Below are 21729 nucleotides of genomic sequence, written 5' to 3'. Positions count from 1 at the left end.
TTGTATTAAGATATGGTTACCATTGTGACCATTAGGAAAGAAGAAGAATTCTGTTTTGTGTTCCAATCTGTAGAATAAATTTAGTATAAAATTTTTTGAAGTACCTAAGTCCCATTTTCCAAAACACCTAAGAGAAAAGGCCATTTGAAAGTCAATGGGATTTAGGCTCCTAAGTGGTGTCAGTGCTTTTGAAAATGCTATCTGAGTCCCTAATTGTCTGGTTATAGCCTCTTTCTGCACTGTATGTGTACCATACTTACGTTCTTTTTCAGGAAGCTAATGTGTTCCATAAGCCGGTTTTACATCTATTAACAAGGTTTGAGCTGATTCCGGCATTTATTAGATTATGGTCAGACTGTAGCTGGTGCTGCATGGCTGGGGGGATGGAATGTAATGAGCTTTCCCCCTTCTACCCACACCACTTGTGAAAGGGCCAGCCACAAAGCGACTGGTGAGTGAAGCCACTGCTATATGCTGCAATTCCAACAGTACTGGATTCTTTAAAGGGGCAGAGTGAGATGAGGACCATGTCCAGTGTAACTGGCCAGGCTCAAGAGGAACACATGCAGCCTGCATTTTTAATGGACGGTAGAGCTAAGGCTGCAGCATGTCCTTCCTCCAAATCCCAGGAGGAATCCTGGCTGAATCTTTCTGGGGATCCTACTACAAAGTGGGCCCCAACCTGCCAACATATAACAGGGTCTTTATGACATAATCTAGTCTTCGATCTCTAAGCAGCTCGCTAATGATTAGACGTGGAATAAGAAGCCCCATTTTCAGGAATGGCAAGCTACTTATCTCAAGGAGAGGAGTTTTGTTATTATTGAAAAAATAAATGCCAGATTTTCAGGTGAAAGTCATGAGGGCTTTTTTACCTTCTAAACGATGAGTTGTATGGAAGTAGAAGGATGGTGAGTGACAGCAAAGTTCTGTAGACTTCCAGTGAAGTTAAATGTGGACACAGGTACAAAGGCCGATTTTACAAAATGAATGAAAACAGAGATGATGGAGAGATGTTTTGTCAAATAAGTAGTGAAGTAAGTGGAATTGACATTCAGCATCTTCAGTAACTGGTGCTTTCCTCCTTACGTACCAAAGGAGTAGCTGGTTCTGCAGGGTCTGGATTATCCATCACCTCTAGTGGTGTACTTTTGGCTCCAAATTACATTAAACTCCAGTCTTATTACTTTGCTTCAGCGAAATGTGTGCCGAAGTTATAGTGCTGATTAATTCATTCATTCATTGAAATGTATAGCTACTTCAAGCTATTCCATTCGATAAAATACACAAAATAATACAAAAAGGATGCACATGTAAATAACCGCTCCAGCTCTCAGCCCACTTTCTCCTCAAAAGCTTAAGGGAAGAGAGAAAAGATTGACTTTACAGTTGTTTCTGTGGTGTTCATATTACTTTGGTGTCTCAAAAATTACAAGCCAATTACGTCCCTTGTTGAACTACTGACTTCAGTGGAGTCGCATGAAGGATGATTTTGTTCCACTTAAGAACATAAGAATGGCCATACTGGGTCAGACCAATGGTCTACCTCACCCAGTATCCTGTCATCCAACAATGACCAATGCCAGATTCTTCAAAGGGAATGAACAGAATGGGGCAACCATCAAGTGATCCATCCCGTCATCCAGTCCCAGTATCTAGTAGTCAGAAGCTTAGGGACTGCAAGCCCAGAGCATGGGATTGTATACCTGACCATCTTTGCTAATAACCACTGATGGACCTATCCACTATAAACTTATCTAATTCTTTTTTTTAACCCAGTTATAGTTTTGTCCTTCACAACATCCCCTGGCAATGAGTTCCACAAGTTGACTGTACATTGTGTGAAGTATTTCCTTATGTTTGTTTTAAACTGGCTGCCTATTAATTTCATTTGGTGACCCCTGGTTCTTGTTTTATGTGAAGGGGTAAATAACACTTCCTTATTCACTTTCTCCATGCCATTTATGATTTTATAAACTTCTATCATATCCCCCCTTAGTTGCCTCTTTTACAAGCTGAAAAGTCCCAGTCTTTTTTCTCTCCTCATATGGAAGCTGTTCTGTTCTCCTAATAATTTTTGTTGCCCTTCTCTTTACCTTTTCCCATTCTAATATATCTTTTTTGAGATGGGGTGACCAGAACTGCATGCAGTATTCAATTGGTGGGGGTACCATGGATTTAGATAGTGGCATTATGATATTTTCTGTTTTATCATCTATCCCTTTCCCGATGGTTCCTAACATTCTGTTAGCTTTTTTGACTGCCACTGCATATTGAGCGGACATTTTTGGAGAACTATCCACAAAGACTCCAAGATCTTTCTTGAGTGGTAACAGCTAATTTAGACCCCATCATTTTGTATATAGAGTTGTGATTATGTTTTCCAATGTGCATTACTTTACATTTATCAACACTGAATTTCATCTGCCATTTTGTTGCCCAGACACCCAGTTTTGTGAGATCCCTTTGTAAGTCTTTCTAGTCTGCTTTGCACTTAGGCTGTCTTGAGTAGTTTTGTATCATCTGCAAACTTTGCCACCTCACTGTTTTACCCCTTTGTCCAGTCGAACAACACTGGTTCCAGCCCAGATACTAGGGTAACACTGCTATTTACCTCTCTCCATTCTGAAAGCTGGCCATTTATTCCTACCCTTTTGTTTCCTATCTTTTATCCTGTTATCGATCTGCGATAGGACTTTCCCTCTCCCAGGACTGCTTAGTTTGCTTAAGAGCCTTTGGTGAGGGACCTTTTTCAAAAGCTTTCTGAAAGTCCAAGTCCAAGCTTGATTTTTGATACTTTTTTGTATTTTTTTTAAAAGACAAATGTAGCTGCTATTCGTCCTCTCTTTTCATTGGTTTCCCTCTGATTAGAGAATACTTTGAATAATGTGACTCTGTGTTGCCAGAGGTCTGGATTTCCTAGTGTGGATCCCATTTGCACTGACAGAGATGACAGCAACTGATAAACCAAAAGACTCATGGAGCTTGTCTCTGTAGGATATCATTTAACATCATAGACACGTAGAGCAATTACCCTTTAAACTGTTTCTGGCTGTGGAAGAGGTAGTGATGTTTTTCAAGAGAAAAAAGGCAAAAATCCACAAAAAATTGTTACTGATGGTTCCTTGTTTCTAGTAGCCACCTTGGCCCTCCCAGTGTATCTGTCCCCCCAGCCTGAGTTTTGGCAACAGCTCCTAGGGATGGGCAGTCTCTTTGCACTGAGGCATCATCTATGCTTAGAAGTTAGGTCAACATATACGTATGGCACTCAGTGGTGTGAAAAATTCACACAGAAAAACCCCTTCCATCACTATAAAAAGTGTCTAAGCTATGGCACTAGTGGCATAGCTGTAATGATGTAGCTGTGCCACTGTAGCACCCGTAGTGTAGACATGGTCTCAGATTTAGTGCCTTTCTGCCTCTCACAAGAGGTCAGAAACTCCTCTTCCTGGTCTTTGAGAATGGACCACAGTAAAAATCCCAAGAATAATTTACAATCTGAAATATATTAAATGAAAACAAGTTTGTTAGAAAATGGAGTTTAAAATTAAATTGGAGCTAAACAGTACTAAACTACACTCAGCCTCAGGTAGGCAGACAAAAACCTTATTTGCAGGAGAAATTAAATGCTCACACCATTAGAAAATTCCTACTTCTGAGGACATGCCTTCACTGCAGAGTTAACCTAGGTGGTTGTCCCTGGGTTAGCCTACCCCTGGTGTGAGGAGCCACACCACAATGCCACACCCACGTTACTGTGTCCTCACTGGTGCTGCACTCACCCATGTGTGTGTTGCTAGAACTTCTGGGGGCATGTCCCATGGTTCTTTGTGCTGCTGCATTAAGCTAAGCCACTCTGATTCTTTCCAGTGAATTATGGGACAATTTGTCTGTCCTTCTGGGAATGTGGAGGAATTATGGGAAGCCACTGGAGGACTATCAGCACTCCAGTAGTTTAGCTACATCCTCACTGCAAAGTGGCTGGGTTAGCAGCCTGAGTAATAACCTCACTCAGCCTTTAGCCCCAAACAAGCTAGCTAGCCTGGGGAAACACTAAACTTGGGTCAGGTTTTTGTGTATATACAGGATGGGGGTTAGGGGCAACACCCAAATAAGAGCCTGGGTTAACTTTGCATTGAAGACATACCCTGAGGGATTTGCTGTGTTTGATCCCAATGTCTGACCTCCCATTTCCTTGATGATCACACCCATCTCTCAGGTGAAAACTACATTTCCGACCCAATAATACTTCTGATCTGGTGATTTCTTCACCAACTTGTGTTAGATCCTATTTCCTTTGTAGTTTCACCAAAGTTGCACCAATTTAGTTAATCGGTGCAACCCTCTTTAATTGACTTAAATGTTTTATGTCAAATCAGATTACACTAAATTGTCATAAGGAATTCAGAAACTGAATTCTGAATTTAAATTTACGCATGTAAATAAGACCTTAAATATGGAATCATAACCAGCACCTCTTTAATTAATGCAAATGTCCTCTTGAACCTTTTGCATATACAATTATCTGATTTCTTCACACAATGGCTTCTCTCCTGCTGAAGGAGGTCCATTAAGATGTTGCTATCCCAAGCCTAGACTGTCTGTCTATCTTTTGTGTTTATTGTTAATGTAATAAGAGCATGACATTCTCATACCCTCTTTCTATTTATTGGTTCTGTCAGCCAAGAAATCATAGATGATATCTAGTTCACAGTGTCAATAATTAAAAAGTTATTGTCAAATATGTCGTCTTTCTAAGGTGTTGAGATTTTTTTATTTTAAAAAGAATGTAGGTAGGATCCTGATATTTCTTACCACTTAAGTAATCCCTTACCCTGATGCACACTCCAGTTCACTCAGTGTGTCATGAAATGCAAAGGAGGAAATAGCAGTCTTCTGAAGCAGCATCAGCATATGTTTACAAGGCACGTTGTATAAGGTGAATACTCTCTGATTCATCTGGCTGCTCAGGCTTTGAATAAACATATCACAAAGCTGTTTTGGGAACTTGTCAGTTTATATGAATTGCAGGAAAACTTTAGTCAAATTGGCTATGTGCTACCTGGGTTTGTCAGACTCTGTAAAAACACCACAGCTTTCTGAAACAATGTACAGAAGAGTAATCCAAGTAGGGTGAATTTGCTTGTGTGCATAAGCGATGTGTGAACCGCTGGCTGGTGGAAGCTAGCTCATAGCCCCGCCTCTTCCACCCCTCCTCCCCAGAGCCCAGAGGCCCCCTTTGCAGCTGCTGGCTCTCGCCCCAGGTTAGTGCCCCCAGCCCCGGAGGGCAGGGAGACTGGAGCCGGGCCAAGCCGGAAGCAGGAGGGCTGTTTTCTGAGGCACAGCCTCCCCCAGCCTATGATACTCTCCACCCATGCTTGTGTGCTCCAGTGCCTCCTAGGGAAATATGATAGACTTTCTGGGATTTAACAATATATCTACTAGCTCTGCGAGTAATAGGGTTACCATATTTCCTCATTAAAAAAAGAGGACACTCCACGGGGCCCTGGCCCCGCCTCTAGCCCTGCCCCAACTCCGCCCCCTCCCCTGAGCGCCCCCACATTCCCCCTCCTCCCTTCCAGCCGCGAAACAGCTGCCCGAGTGCTACCGGCTTCACGGTTTGCTGGGCAGCCCCCAGACCTCCAGACCCTGCGCCCCCGGCCGGGTGCTTCCCCTCCCGGGCTCTGGCTGCGCTGGGGAAGCGCCCGGCCAGGGGCGCAGGGTCTGGAGGTCTGAGGGCTGCTCGGCAAACCGTGAAGCCGGTAGCGCTCGGGCAGCTCAGCTCTTCAGCTACACAGAGCTGAGGTGTCTGGGGGGAGCAGCAGCAGCTGCCACGGGGGAATCCGCCTGCAGCTCACAGCCTGCGGGAGCTGCAAGATAAGCAGGGGACTGGGGCAGGGATGCCGGCAAAGCTATTTTCCCGGATATATTTGGTTTTTTGGCAATTCCCCCCGGACAGGGATTTGAGGACCAAAAAGCTGGACATGTCCGGGAAAAAACGGACGTATGGTAACCCTACCTAACTGCCCCCCAGGACTCCACCCCCTACCTAAGCCTCCCTGCTCCTTGTCCCCTGACTGCCCCCTCCTGAGACCTTCCCCCGCTATCCTAACTGGCCCCCTAGGACCCTATCCCCTACCTGTCCCCTGACTGCCCCCTCCTGAGACCCTCCTCCATCCTAACTGGCCCCCTAGGACCCTACCCCCTACCTGTGCCCTGATTGCCCCAACCCTTATCCACCCCCAGACAGACACCAGGGACTCCCACGCCCCATCCAACCACTCCTCCCCCCCAGAACTCCCGACCCATCTAAACCCCTCTGCTCCCTGTCCCCTAACTGCCTCCTCCTGGTACCCCTGCTCCTAACCGCCCTCCAGAACCCCACCCCCTACCTAAGCCTCCCTGTTCCTTGTCCCTTAACTGCTCCCCCCCGAGACCGCCCCCCACCCTAACTGCCCCCCTAGGACTCTACCCCCTACCTGTCCCCTGACTGCCCAAAACCTTACACCCCCAACCCCCAGACAGCCCCCCCCCCAAACTCCCAACCCATCCAACCCTCCCCCTGCTCCCTGTTTCTTGACTGCCCCCCCCAGAACCTTCCTGCCCCTTCTCCGACCCCCTGACCCCCTTACTGTGCCGCTCAGATCAGCGTGTCCGGCACCACGCGCAGCCCGACACGCTGCCGCATCCCCCACGGAGCGCATAGCCCGGTTCCCGCCCTCGCAGAGTGCTGCTGAGCGGCGCGCTGGGCAGGGGGAGGAGCTCCAGACTGCTGGAGGCCCGAACGTCCGGCAATCTGCGAATGCAGGGAGGGAGGGAGGGAGTGATCTCAGCTGCAGGGGAGAGGAGGGGGAAGCGGAGGAGGGGCTCTCTCTGGCTGCCGGAGCCCAGTGCAAGTGGCACCATCCGGCCGGCTGCCCTGTCAGCTGCGCGCGCTCTTGGGGGCGGGGGGAAGTCCGGACATTTACAAATTCCCCCCGGATGCTATATTTAACTCAGAAAAGCCAGACATGTCTGGGGGAATCCGGACGAATGGTAACCCTAGCGAGTAGTATTTGGTGGCCATTTTGTTTTAATCTGCATAAATATTTCAACAACCCAGGAGAAGTGAATAATATTTTTGTCTCTCCTTCTGTTTTTAACCCTTAGTAGCGCTTGTTCAAAGGTAAAGCAAACGATATACAGCAATGTACAGCCCTCGAACTCCAACTTGTTATGGGATCCAGAGTTCATGTTGGATTTTATCGAGAATCCCTCTGCTCACAGCATCAACTATTCAATGCTAGGCAAGATCCTGAATGACAATGCAGCCAATCGCTACAGCTTTGTCTGTAATGCACTAATGAATGTGTGTATGGGGCACCAAGATGCAGGAAGGTAAGAGAAATTGATTCAGAAATAGAACTATGGAAGTAGTCGAAATAAGTATTAGTGCTGCAGTGAAATGAAGTATCTGAGATATTATTAGAGCTAACAGGCTGTTCATGTGCATGTTTTCCTTCCTTCCTTCCTTCCTTCCTTCCTTCCTCTTTTTTGACTCCGTTTGTATCCTTTTGGTATTCTCTTCATTGACAAATTTCCTCTTTCTCGCCACTTCAGTGTTGCACTGTTCTTTCGAATGGGTTTCCTTTCACCTAGACTGCATCAGACTGGTTTGCATAACATTACAAGGGTTAATAACAAATGGTGTACTGCAGGTGTAGGCTTATATGATTCTGAGACTGGATTGCTATCTCAGCACAATCGTCATCACACCCTGATGATATCCTCGTTGTCAAGGAATGTTGAGTACCAGATCAGTTCCTTCCCCAGATGAACTATATTATTAATTAATTGAATTATGGAACTCCTAGCGACAGTATGCTGTTGAGGCCAAGTACTTAGTACGTTTAAAAGAGGGATTGGACATTTAAATGGATAACAAGAACATCCAGATTTGTTATAGCTAATTCATTAAAGAAGAATTTTGGAAGGGAAATAAAATTTCATGCTTTAGAGTTTAAACCATTCTCTAACTATTAAGGATTAGGATGAGACATGCATGTGGGTCACATTATCCCACAGCTGCCTGCTATGGGGCTTTTTGTACCTTCCTCTGAAGCATCTAGTGCCGGCTGATGTTGAGACCGGAAGCTAGACTAGATGGACCCTGGGTCTGAACCAGTCTGGCATTTCCTATGTTCCTATTGTTCCATGGTATCTGGTCTATAAATGGAAAGTACCTGTGACAGCAGAGAAGAAAATGGACCGATGTTCCTGTCAGCTCAGTCTTTCAATATAATGACTAGTTCTTGTAGAGAAGGCTTTAAGGGACTATCATAGTGCTTCCCAGCCTTTTCTGGTGATGTATCTTTGCAATAGGCTGGTTAATGATAGGGACCTTTTCCTTCTCTCTCCTGGCACTTTGCCGCCATCTTTTTCTTTGTCTGGTTTCTTTCTCTTGTCTGTTTCTGCCTCTGTTTTTACCTCCTCTCTCTCTCTCTCTCTCTCTCTCTCTCTCTCTCTCTCTCTCACCACCCTTTTCTCTGGCTATGTCTTTGCTACGAGCTAGGGGTGTGGTTCCCCTGATGGTATACACATACTCATGCTAGCTTTCATCCCGCTAGTGTGGATATAAATAACAGCGTGCCTGCAGCAGCACTGGTAGCAGCAGCAGAGGCACGGCTCAGCCATGCTGAGTACAAACCTTTCTGAAACCGGTGGGCAAGTATTCTAATCTGCCATGCTACTGTGGCCACACTACTCTTTATACTTAGGCTAGCTCAATGAGAGCTAGCCCGAATATGTGTACACAAGCAGGAGACTCTCACCTCAGCTCGTAATGTAGACATGGCTTCTCTCTCTTTTTAATTGTTCAGCCACCGTAGGGATCAATGTGAGAGCAAAAAAGGAAGATAGGTGGCTTTCAAAGAACCTTCTCTGTATTACCCATAGCCACAGCTGTGTATTTTAGTTGGAAGAGCAGATCCAATACCATGCACCTTTTCAACCTCCTACACACAGACGTCTTCCTTTGTGTGCCCTGCCCTTTATGCCCCACCTGAGAGTTTGGGATCCTCCACGTGAGAAAACATTGAAGGACTGCTATTGAAAGATCACTGTTACAGTGATCATTTCAGCATCCACAAAGAACACACTAAACTCAAATTACTTTATTAAAAGAAGAGTTGCCAAAAGTGTTAGATTTTGTGGGACAAAACACAGGTTTTTCCCATCTCATTAAAATTATCCTTTGACACCCCAAATTTGGTCCTAGGATTTTTATTCCAAATCAAGCATACCTCTTCTAGGACAGAACAGAAAGATCTTCTATGTGATGATTCCCTTTACTATTGTCCTTTATGACAAACAATAATTGTCTCATTTATCCTTGCATTTTGGCATGGCCTTGAAGAGCTCTTCATGTCTGGACCTCATTTAGAGATCAGCTTTCTCATAAAGATTAGTTTTTTCTTCTCACCATTACTTCCTTTTCTTAGGATCTCTAACAATGGGAAAATTGTAAAACTATTCCTTCTAGCCAAAAATAGCATTGAATTTCCTTGTTGGTCTTGTTTTTCTTAATTATCTGTTCTCCAAACCCCATAATGCAGGTAGAGAAGAGCCTGAATTTTTACATCTGGATTTCAACTCCAGTTCCCTCAAAATCAGAATGGTTGAGATGGAGTTCTGATTTGACTCCTATTAAGAACACTTAATCAAGAATTCAGTCAGAATTCAAGGGCAGATGATAAACTTTCCATGTTCAAGGTTGTTCAGATTTAATTCTGACCGTTATCTAATTCAGATATTGAAAGCTGTCATCCTCAAGGTCTGAGACTCTATAACACGGTTAACCATATCATCATGAGTGAATTTAAGTAGTATCTTGGATTTTGGAATCATTATGAAATACAATGTGCAATATCTATTCCTCTAAACTTCTTATAGATATCATTTTCACCCATCAGTCTTTCTCCTTCGTCCTCCTTCGCTTTGGTAAAGCTACTGAAAAGTCACTGATGGATTAAGGAAGAGAGGGAATTATCGGCCACGCTTCATAGCAGGAATCTTTTTCCCTTTCTAAGTGACACTCACATAGTAGATCATTCCTTCTCTTCCTCCCTAAAGAGCATATTGATATTTTGTCATTTTACCCTCCAAAACTCAGTCTGAGGCAGTCTAGGCAACTGAGGGAGTATTGGCAATGTGGAGTGACGGAAAGGGATTAAGTCAATGAGAAGGAACACACCAAGGTTACCAAGGGAGTTTCCCTCTGGAAGGAAAAAAGGAATCCAGCCCAGGATGAATAACCCACATTTCTTCTCTTTTAACCAGTCAACATGGCTCTTAACATTGCACTGAATCAAAATTAATTTAATCTGTATGTAATCCACAAAGTGACAATGACACACTTGATTTTGTGTCCCCTTCTTGCTCCTAAATCAGGAGAATTATTCTAGCTACATTGCAGTGAGGCATGGTTTTCCTTACAGTTGCTAGCTGGAAGAATGTCAATGGTGGCCTAGGATTTTTGGGGTCCTGTGCAAGATGGTTTCTTAATTTAGCTTTTGTTACAAAATGGTTCATTTTTGTGGGGACGATTTTGTACCTTGAACATGGCTGGAGCTCTTCTCCCCATGCCACCACTGCAGGAGTTTCAGCTTGTTACCTGGAAGGGGGAGCAGAGCACGTGTCATGTGGGGTGGAGCCAAGAAGGGTTGTATCCCTAAATTCACCTTTCGTGGTTGGTCAGCAGGTGAGAGGAGGTGATTGAATCATGCTGGGGGAGACAACTGATAAAGGAGGTGTGACTTACCAGGGTACAATCCAGACTAGTGAGTAGCTGTGTCAACCCTGGCCTCTAACCTGTGGTGCCCTTTTACACTGCTTTGCTGCTGTAACCTCCACTGTGGACTGCTATGAACAGCCACCAGCTTAGAAGTCTCTCTCAGCTATGTCTGCATGTGTGCTGCAGCCAGCCAGTCACACCTTGGCTCTTACCAGCCTTGACTACACAGCAGGGTGACCCCAACACCTCCCCAATCTTCTATTTACCCCCAGATATGTATGTCCTGTACTGCCCAGCAGTCTCCTGGACAATACAAGTTTATGTGACGTCCGTTATATTTTTAATAGAAATAACAAATGGAGTTTCTGAAACACTTAAGTTTAAACACACTGGATTAGATAAAACAGTAAAACAAGTTTAAAGAGAGATTTTGAGTGAGTACAAGTAATGAGGCATAAATGGTTACAAGAAAATAAAGTTAAAATGCTACTGGTGCCCAACTTAAGAAACTACACCTCTACCCCAATGTAACGCTGTCCTAGGGAGCCAAAAAATCTTACCGTGTTATAGATGAAACTGCGTTATATCGAACTTGCTTTGATCTGCCAGAGTGCACAGCCCCGCCTGCCCCGGAGCGCTGCTTTACCACGTTATATCCGAATTCGTGTTATATCGGACTAGAGGTGTATATCAGATTTTAAGAAAATTTCTCACCATATGCTTTCAGCAGTCTTACTGACCAAATCCTCTAGGTCAGGACCCCTTCTCCCAGAATCCACTGAAGGCTTCCTCTGTTGTTTCAGGTGTGGCGAATCGATGGGCAGGGAGAGAGGAGGGATGCCTTGCGGTGTTTGTCCCTCCTTTTTGTAGTGTCAGTCTCCCTCTTGAAAAGCATTTTCAGCTGAGATTCAGGAAACAGAGTCTATGTGGAAGAATATTCCTTGATGTGTTTTTCTCTGTTTTTCTCTCTGTTTGAACTTCCTTTGTCTCCCATACCTAGCTGATTACTCTGCTTAATGCTTAAATGCAAATTAAGCAGAGCACACATTCCTTTCTTTGAGACAGACCTGTTTGCCAGCCTCGGTTTGGAATATGTGTTAATAACACCATATAGTAGAATATTATAACTTCACATACAATGTAGCTACACATATTTTATCAGGAAAATATTGACCAGCAAATTATAAGTTTTCAAATGATACCTTAAAAGTCCTAACTTGAACCAAGATTATTATGACAGGGTGTAGGGTGTGGACATGGGTACATTCTGTCACACGAGGATCTCTACAAAATGCAGTGCCTTGTGCAACAGCACATTAAACTGGGCACAATGCATGTATCAAATGTTGTAGTTAACAAGAATAGGTGTCCACAACTGGAGAGCTCTAGATGAAATCTGAAATATAGGTCTTGACATAAACTTTTATTTATCTCCAAAATATTTATTGCTAATGAGCATTTTTCTTCTGTTAACTTGTTTTCTCTTGTCTTCTAGAATTAATGACATTGCTAACCTTTGCGCAGAGTTGACAGCATGCTGCACGGTGCTAAGTTCAGAATGGTTAGGGGTTCTAAAGGCTCTTTGCTGTTCTTCAAATCATGTCTGGGGTTTTAATGATCTGCTTTGCAGTGTGGATGTAAGTTCAATGTATTTTGAAATATAAGTACCAGTTAAACATATCTTTCTTAAGTTGCCTCTAGAAAACCCATCACATAGTATCTAAACACTATATATTGTTGAACAGGGTTTTTGAACTGTATCTGTTTATCTCTTCAAAGCATCTTCTGAAACTCCTGAATTATGTTTCTGCATTTTCATTGTTTCATTCAAAATAAAATATAGGCTATATATAGAGTTGTATTTTTACTCAAATATATTTTTTTCTCATTGCACTACTGTAGTGCTATAGGTTATGGGAGGTACCTTGTGAAAGAGACAGGCAGATACCTACAGGAATATCTTACTTCTCAATCACTGTTTCCGTGAATTGAACAGTCTCACTCTTAAATAGCCTGCCTCTGGGCTGGCACTTAGTCATAAGAGTGTAATATACTTCATTGATCCTAACTCAGCTGCTGGAAATTTTCAGAGCTCCATTGAAGCCGGTGGGGTTATGACAGTTTCCATTAGTGAAGGACCTGGCTTGATATATTTATGCTAGTACTTTAAAAGATTGGTTTATTCTTTGACCATGCATGTTCAAAGATGGCTGTGTACATCTAGGGTTTTTCTTGCTTTGTGCTAGCAGCTGAGGAGTGAATATGTATGCCACCAATTTCTATTTAAAGATAACATCTGTTCCATCTTTTATAAATCAATTTGTCTCCTATTCATTTAATTAAAATTAATGTATGAAGAAAAAAATCAGTACATTTTGTAATTAATTTAAATCAATAGAAGTTTGCCATTGAAAATATTTAGGAGGTGCATTAAAAAGAGGAGGAAGCTGCTTATTTTGATAATTTTACTCTTCGTTGGTAAGCCAAGTTTGCTTTTATATCTTGGTCATTAATCACAGCAATGAAGATTTGTGTATCGTAACGTGAAAGCATTCCAGTGTTGTTTTTCTTTCAAGGTGAGTGACCTTTCATTCCATGATTCACTGGCCACTTTCATTGCTATACTGATAGCCCGGCAATGTTTTTCTCTGGAGGATGTAGTTCAGCATGTTGCACTTCCCTCTCTCCTTGCGGCAGGTAAGAAAATATCAATCCAGACACAGCAAACTTTGTGATGTTTTGTTTTTAAAAACTTTTTTCTTTCTGTTGATTGCAATACTTTACAGCTCATTCTGAAACCACTTTCTGATGCAGAATGCTACTGCAGCATGTGATGGCCATGGCCAGGATACTCTCTCTATATGTTTGTAACAGACTGGTCCCATAAGTAGTACTAATGTCAGGGTGAATCAAAGAATCTGTGTTTGATAAATGATATAAAGGTCATATAAAATGCATTCTACTTCTTTGACAACACCATCCTTCTCCCTATTATCCAGGTCCCCTATCTCCATATGATATATGACTTTTTTGTCTCTTGCACACAACACATCCAGACAATTGCCAAAGCATGTCAGTTCTTCTTTCACAACATTTCAGAAATCGAACACGTCCTTCCTGCCCCCACCACTTAAAATTCTCATCTGAATCTTGGTTACCTCCAGCCTCAACTACTGATATCACTTTCTCTGTGGCCTCCTCTTGCTCCCTTCTACTCCATTCAGAGTTCAGTAGGTACAATCCTCTGCCCTGCCCACTGATCAGACCATATCACAAAATGCTTGGAATCCCTCCACTAGCTCTTTTTCACCTTCTGTTTCACATCTGTGCTGATCCTTGCTTTAAATGCTCTGCACAATTTCATCCAGGCCTTCATCTCTGCTCTCATTTGCCCACTGCTCCCTTTGCTTTTTCCTCCACCAATTAATTCTGCTTAATTAACTTCTCTTCTTCCAAAAACCTACAAATGCCGACTCCCATCAAATAAAATACTCTAGTTGCATTTGAAATAGGTTCTGTCTTACAGAATTATTTCTGTGGCTCTTCCAGTGAATTCTGTACATGATTTCTAAGATCCTTGAGAGAGGTGCCTTATGTCAATGTCCCATTTTTCATAGCCTGTGGGGACCCAGATGCTGAACCCGGGGCGAGAATGACATGCCGTCTTCTGCTTCATCTCTTTAGAACACCCCAGCTCTACCTGTTACCCCAAGCAACGGGTAAGTTGGCAAGCTGCATGTTCTTTTCATTTTAGAAAATGAAATGAATTCTGAAACTTCTACATAGGCCTCCTGCAGAGGCCTGAGAGAGATTGGTATGGCAGGAAGTAACCAAACCATTTCAGTGAATAAAATTCTGCCATGGAATACAATGTTCTCTGAGAAGCTGAACAATGATTGCCTTTGCATTTTTTATTTTCATTTTTTAAACTGTGTATGTGCAGTCAAAATAGTCTCGCATACTGAAGTATAGTTAAGCAGCTCAGCAGCACATACTTCTGATTTATCTGGAAAAATAGGGCCTTTAAAACCAAATGGTTATGCAGATGAAACAATTTCACTGCTGAACTCAAGGGATTATGGATACTTGAGCATTAAAATGTTATCCTGTCAACCTAGAACTCCAGCCTTTGTCAAAGTAAGTTTAACAAAAGTTCAGTTTAAATATAACAGCTGTGTATAGTTCTGGTGAAGACAACTAAACTGGTAGAAATCTTTTACTGCTACAGTGCTCTTGCCTCTTTCAAATTCTGATGATATGAATCTTCAAAAATAATTATTTTGTTTTTTATTGTATCGTGTACAATGTTATGAGATCCTAATGCAGACTTTCTTAAAACGTATGCATAAGTGGATATAGCAACGTTTATATGTTCAACCGCCATTTTCTCATTTCTTGACTTTGGGCCTGGTCCTCCTCCCACTGAAGTGTGGAAAAATATCCACTGACTTCAGTGGTCCAGAATCAGACTGAACTATACAACAAGAAATTTGTATTAAATGTACTTTGTTAGATTTATATAATAACTTTGTTGTGGAAGAAGATGAGGGGGGGAAATTCATAAACCTGTATAGTTGAAACCAAAATATTTTACTTTCCTTGATAACTTAAAATTCAATAATTTAAACTTGTGTGTTTGGGACACTTTTTAAGGCTCTTGATTAAAGGCAGGATCAGAACCTTATTTTCCTAGATTTAAATGACTGTAGCTAGTTTTGTTGTTAGCATGCTACTACTATTTACCCTCATTCATTTTAATTAACTATAGCTGGGTCTACAGCTTCAAGCAAAACAGCATTTTGCCTCATGAATTAGTCATTGATGCATTGTAGAAAAGTTCTTGTATAAAGAAGTCTGAGCTGGTAAAGACTAACAGTTCTACATATACCTCTTTCTCTGCTCTTAGGGAAGTCATTCCCAGGCATTCGCTCTTCTTGTGACCGCCACCTTCTAACCGCTGCTCACAACAGCATTGAAGTGGGAGCTGTGTTTGCGGTCTTAAAAGCAATTTTGATGCTTGGTAAGATTATTCAGAGAGTTGTGTGTGTGAAGATCTTCAGTCTAACACTTGGCTAAAAAAGGAATTGGTTTAATTCATTTTCTTGAGAATGCTCCTGTGATTGGGGATCCTTAGTTATTAAAGTATCTGACTGAAGACAAATTTGGATTCTTCCTGTGCTTCCTTGACACCAATGAGTAGCTTTCCCCCCACAGGTCAAGAGACAGAAGTTTTCTCTGGTGAGTCAGCCCCCGACTTACGTGACTTCAAGTAGATGTGACTCTTGCACACACTTCCTGTCAGAAAGTCACAGTAAATTTTAACTTGGCTTAGTCTAAAAATGTTTAAGACATTTCTAAGGGGAGTATCCTGAACCCAACTCTTAAGCTTCACTTATTCCCATGTTTGGAATTACAAGTAAATCCTAATAGCTGATGAATTTCTGAAGTCTTGAAAGAACCATAGTTAAACAGTGCTTCCAAAGCAGACACTCACTATTGCTCCACTTGTGTCAATTCTTAAGCCTAAGGCCAGCTGTACACTAGAATCACTTCGCTGGTAGAGCTATAGTGGTATAGTGTATCGTCAAAGTACTTTCGGTGTGGATGCATGTTCCAACAAACTGTGCTTTTGCTATCATAGCTTATTCCAGCCCTCCTGAGCAAACAAGCTATACCGGCAAAAATTCAGGCTACATTATACTTCGAGCTGTTGCTGACACAACATAGTTATGCCGACAAGAGTGTATCCTAAGTGGAGATTTGTAAAGTATGGACTGGTATACGCTCAAAAGTTTTGCCAGTGTAACTATACTGGTAAAGTTAAACATTCCTAGTATGGGCACAGTTTTATTGGTATAAAAGTACTTACACCAGTATAAGAGGCAGTTATACTGGCTTATACCAATATAGCTATACTGGTTAAAAAAAATCACACCCTAAGTGACATAGCTATACCATTATAACTTCTCTATTATACATCTGAATTTGGGGTTGATTGAGGTGGAGTTAAAATATACTTGTGGCTAACATCCGTACTTTATTGCTGTTTGCAGTGATTGGATTAGAATTCTTATTTTTCTGCATTGCTGAGGTTTGAATAAATGACTAGTGCATGGGTTGCATTATGCATTGCAATGCAAACTCTGTAGATGCAATGCAATGCAAACTCTCTTGCAGGAGCTTGTGCAGGTTAAAGACTATATGGTACAGAGATCTAGAACACCCATTTCCCTAGCACTGTCCCACCTCACCCCATCCTTAATAATATTCAAAATATAATATTTTGGAAGATGAAATATTGATTTTTTTTTTAAACTCCCTTCTCACATTTCAAATTAATTCCTTCAAAATTGCACTTAATATATTGAGAAAAGCATCAGGTACGCTATACCTAATGGGGTTATATGCTTAATAAGTAAGTAATTTTGGGAGCAGAAATCAGTTTTAGAACATTTAATCTCTCCTCAAAGTGAAAGACACAGTTGTATAGTGAACTGCAGTAGGAGTATATTCAGGGTAGTCTTTTCACAAACCTTACTGCAGTGGTTTGGGTTCAGTTCAGAAAAGTAGAATTTTTTTAGCATCCTTCTGTACAATAAATAACTCGTATCATCTGCGTGACTAAGTCTCCCTTGTTGGTATGACCAACAGGCTTGATAACCATAACACCATGTAGATGGTTATGGTGTGCAAGGAAGGCAGATTCGGGCTCACGTCATTATTATCCATTCACATCATTTTGTCCTATTTTGTGTCTGTTTTTTTTTTTTAGGCCTGTTCTGTTTGTTTTTTGCTATGTTATGGTTATTGTTGAAGCACTGTAGATTGGACTTTAGTGGCATTCCCAGAGTTGGGCCCAAGCCCCACAAGGTCAGATGCTGTGTTCCATTTCTGACCAATCTCTATTAATTCTAATGTTCCAGATCCTCAGATCATTAGTCAGGCAAACTCCTATTGACTTCCATAGTGGGGGGGTTGGCTTAGAAGAATTGAGTAAATAGTGTATAAATATCTCATGCTTAGGGCCCTGTATGTTTTAACTTATTAATTCCCTTACTTGTTGGTTTAGTTCTGGGTATTGTTAGTTTTGGGGGATTATTATTATTTTTTACAATATTTCTATTTTCTAAGATATTCTTTTCTTCTTTTCTTGCTTTCAGTCCATTTGGAAATATGTTTGCCATGGCATTAATCTTTTCTAATTGAAATTAATAAAGAATTATGCTTTTAAAATGTTGCTATGGTTTGTTAAATATGTAAGAATTTTAGAAATGGGTGTAGGGGGATTTTCTGCTACATACCAACACTACCTGTGCCTTCCATGCTCAAAAGAGAGAGCTGGATGTAAAAAACAACAACAACGACAACAACGAGTCCGGTGGCACTTTAAAGACTAACAGATTTATTTGGGCATAAGCTTTTGTGAGTAAAAAACCTCACTTCTTCAGATGCATGAAAGCTTATGCCCAAATAAATCTGTTAGTCTTTAAGGTGTCACTGGACTCCTTGTTGTTTTTGTGGATATAGACTAACACGGCTACCCCCTGATACTTGAAGCTGGATGTAGAAACTCTGTTTATAACAATTTCTCATAAGAAGTCATAACTGTAGTACCTGATTGGTGGCAAGTCTCCCATCTTACCATAAATGTTAGTTCCAAATCCTACTACTGATGGCACAGGTAGGGCTCCATGCAATAGCCCTCCATATGGGTGCAGGGATCCTGCTGTGCAGAGTTAGTTGAAGAATCAGAGCCTCATCAAGCTCAATCAGTCAAATAAACTGATATATCATCAGGTTGTGATCTATGCTATACACAAGAAGGCAGTGTTCAGTTACAAGACAGTCTATCATAATGTGTCCTCTAACTTTGATGAGTTAAAAGTACAGGTGGCTTTAATCCTGTTAAAGAGAGATTCAGTGTACTGTTTATTGGAGAATAATATCGAAGTGATACAAACTGTGAGGATTTCATATGGTGAAATAGCTCTTCTTGAGACAAGGACATTTTTTCCTAAAACTTCCCACCTTTGCTGCCACTGGTGCAGCTTCCCACCGGTAGTCAGGTACACAGGTCACCAGCAGCTGCTGACATTTTAAGCACCTTGTTGTGCAGACTTGATCTGAGCAATTGTAGACATGATTGTGGTACAAAATGCCAGTGCTGCTTATAACTCTGTCTACATTAGCAATTTCTTTGTTACTGTCACTGGTATTGCTGTGGCAGCAATGGTGGAAGATTTTAACAAAAGAATCCCATTGTAGAGACAGCCAAAAAGCAAAATATGGTGTCCCTGTTTTAACTGAGTTGAGCTGGAATAGCGGAGAGACTTTTAAACATGAAGGACAACAGAAAGATGGACAGATGCTTGGATGATGATTTAAATGGCGATTGACTTGCTGGGGATGTTTTATGGAATATTTGTTCATGTGGCTGTATCAAGGTGTTTTAATTGGCTCAATCCTCTGGACTTCCTGTGCCATATTAGTTATTGAGATTGTCATTAGATCAAATTGTGGTGTTCGATAAGTGCTGGAGAGAGCATTATGGCAAACCAGTTAAGGTCCACAAGAGTGTCTGCTAAATTCTAGAATGGGTATGTTGTCCCACTAACTTAAGTATCACCTGGAAGCATAATTATTTTCCTACATAATGCATGATCTCAGATGGTCCCACAACAGTTGTGAAATTATATTTAGCATTTGGGGTTTATTTCTCACTGTTAAAAATAGTAGTTACATCTTGCTTTGTGAGATAGCTCTTTGATGTAAGATTTCAAACTCTTCAAAGGTTGTTAGTTGCCATTTCAGCATAGGGCATTATGCAAATATTTACTTCTGCTTCTTGCCCAAATGATCTTACTTTGCTTAGTCTGTCCCCTTTCCCACTGCTGAAATTAAATATTCAGGTCAAGTTTGTGCCGTTATGCTGATGATTTGCAGAAAGGATGGGTTATTCAACGTTTGCCCTTTCTGACAGGGCTTCCTCAGTATGCATTGCCCTTTTCCATTCCCAGGGAAATAAATCTCTCTTGTCAAGAAGTTCATGGTAAGGTGGGCTAAGGTGACCACCAGTCAAAACTTGTCTCTTGATCTATGGAGAGTTAATAAATCAGAGTAAGAGAGAAGACTTGGAAAAAAGGGACACCTAAAAGGGTGAGTAACCCAACTTTTCCTTATTTTACAGCCAAATCAAGCCTGTGCGCACATGTATACTCTTTTTTCTGGGGCTAGGAAGGACGTAGTCTCTTTCTTTGTTTGGTTTATGTAACTTTTCCTAGTTCAGAAAAAGTAAATTTCAGTTAAATGAAAAATATTTGAAGCAAAATAAGGAAGTAACGTTTTCAAAAATTGTATTTTTCTAATATCGAGTTTTTCTTTGTGTTGCTTGCTGTCTAATTTGGCTGTGCACAAACTTCATTTCTGTGTTGTTTCTTGGCTAGGAAATATCTTCGAATGCTTCCTTAACTGAATATGCAAACTCAAAAGATCAAGACTTCAATAAGATTTTCACTTTTGTACTCCTGTGCTTCTGCTGTGTAGGTGATGCTGAAATTGGCAGCAGCGGTGTTAACTCTTTGAAGAATGAGGACTTCACTATGAGAGGTTTATTAGATGACCTTAATGATGATGAAATTTGGGGTGCCTCACACTCACTGAAATGTGGAAAAGCTATTTCCATAGAAACTGCTAGTCTAAGTGAATATGCTAGATATGTGCTAAGAACTATTTGCCAGCAGGTAATTTGTAAAACGGTGTTTCTAGCTTTTCTTTATAGACAACATTCTTTTTGTCAAAAATCTGTCATGTAAGAGGCTTTAATATGTTTGAATGCAAAACAGACTTTATGAGGATGTACTGTACATCTTTTTCTTACGGTATTTGAACCTGAGTTCTCCCTTGTATTTGCTCGGCTTTGACCAGGTGTCATTTAAAAGTCAGTGATGCTAAAGTGGGGATGAATTTGGCCTGTAGTCTTCAGTATCTCCCAGTCTTTTTAATTAACATTATTTTTCCCAGTTGCATCTCAAACACCCTGCCCTTTTGGTGGCTAGAATAGCAGGCCTTATCTGAGAAATGCCAGTGATGCTCCATGAATTGGCTGGTAAAAGGTAGGGTTACCATATTCAAACATTTAAAAAAGAGGACACTCCACGGGACCCCGGTCCCGCCCTCGGTCCTGCCCCAACTCCACCCCCACCCTGCCCCACCCCCGCCCCTTCTCCGTCCCCATTCCAAGCCCTTCCCCAAAGTCCCTGCCCCAACTCGGCCCCCTCCTCTGAGCACCCCGCATTCCCCCTCCTCCCTCCCGCTCTGATCTTGGTTGGGGTTGCTAAGTGCTTCCCTGCTCCCCACTCGCCCTGCAGCCTCTATGCCCCTGCCTGCCCTGCTCCTCCTTGCCCTGCAGCCTCTGCACCCCCCCACCCTGGCAGCGTCTGTGCCCCCTGCTCCCCACTCGCCCTGCAGCCTCTGCACCCCCCCACCCCTGCAGCGTCTGTGCCCCCTGCTCCCCACTCGCCCTGCAGCCCCTGCACCCCCCCACCCCTGCAGCATCTGTGCCCCCTGCTCCCCACTCGCCCTGCAGCCTCTGCACCCCCCTGCCCCTGCAGCCTCTGTGCCCCCTGCTCCCCACTCCCCACTCTATGCCCCTGCCTGCCCTGCTCCTCCTTGCCCTGCAGCCTCTGCACCCCCCCACCCCGGCAGCGTCTGTGCCCCCTGTTCCCCACTCGCCCTGCAGCCTGTGCACCCCCCCACCCCTGCAGCGTCTGTGCCCCCTGCTCCCCACTCGCCCTGCAGCCCCTGCACCCCCCCACCCCTGCAGCATCTGTGCCCCCTGCTCCCCACTCGCCCTGCAGCCTCTGCACCCCCCTGCCCCTGCAGCCTCTGTGCCCCCTGCTCCCCACTCGCCCTGCAGCCTCTATGCCCCTGCCTGCCCTGCTCCTCCTTGCCCTGCAGCC

At 42.7% G+C, this 21729-nt stretch overlaps 1 protein-coding gene across 9 annotated transcripts in view; it reads left to right on the top strand.

Moving 5' to 3' along the window:
- The window catches only part of MED12L (mediator complex subunit 12L), a 326631-nt gene that overhangs the window by 240821 nt on the left and 64081 nt on the right, over positions 1-21729 (top strand). For all 9 annotated transcript variants that reach the window (XM_005286934.5, XM_005286931.4, XM_042853666.2 and 6 more), the window contains 6 exons: positions 7150-7377; positions 12267-12408; positions 13348-13468; positions 14389-14490; positions 15678-15791; positions 20315-20511. In XM_005286934.5, the coding sequence (XP_005286991.1) occupies positions 7150-7377; positions 12267-12408; positions 13348-13468; positions 14389-14490; positions 15678-15791; positions 20315-20511 (904 nt within the window). The remainder of the gene's footprint in view (positions 1-7149; positions 7378-12266; positions 12409-13347; positions 13469-14388; positions 14491-15677; positions 15792-20314; positions 20512-21729) is intronic.

The sequence above is a fragment of the Chrysemys picta genome, chromosome 9 (genome assembly GCF_011386835.1).
Source record: "Chrysemys picta bellii isolate R12L10 chromosome 9, ASM1138683v2, whole genome shotgun sequence".
In the NCBI taxonomy this organism is placed as follows: domain Eukaryota; kingdom Metazoa; phylum Chordata; order Testudines; family Emydidae; genus Chrysemys; species Chrysemys picta.
Note: the sequence above shows the minus strand (reverse complement) of the source record. Positions and strands in the feature narration are given on the sequence as shown.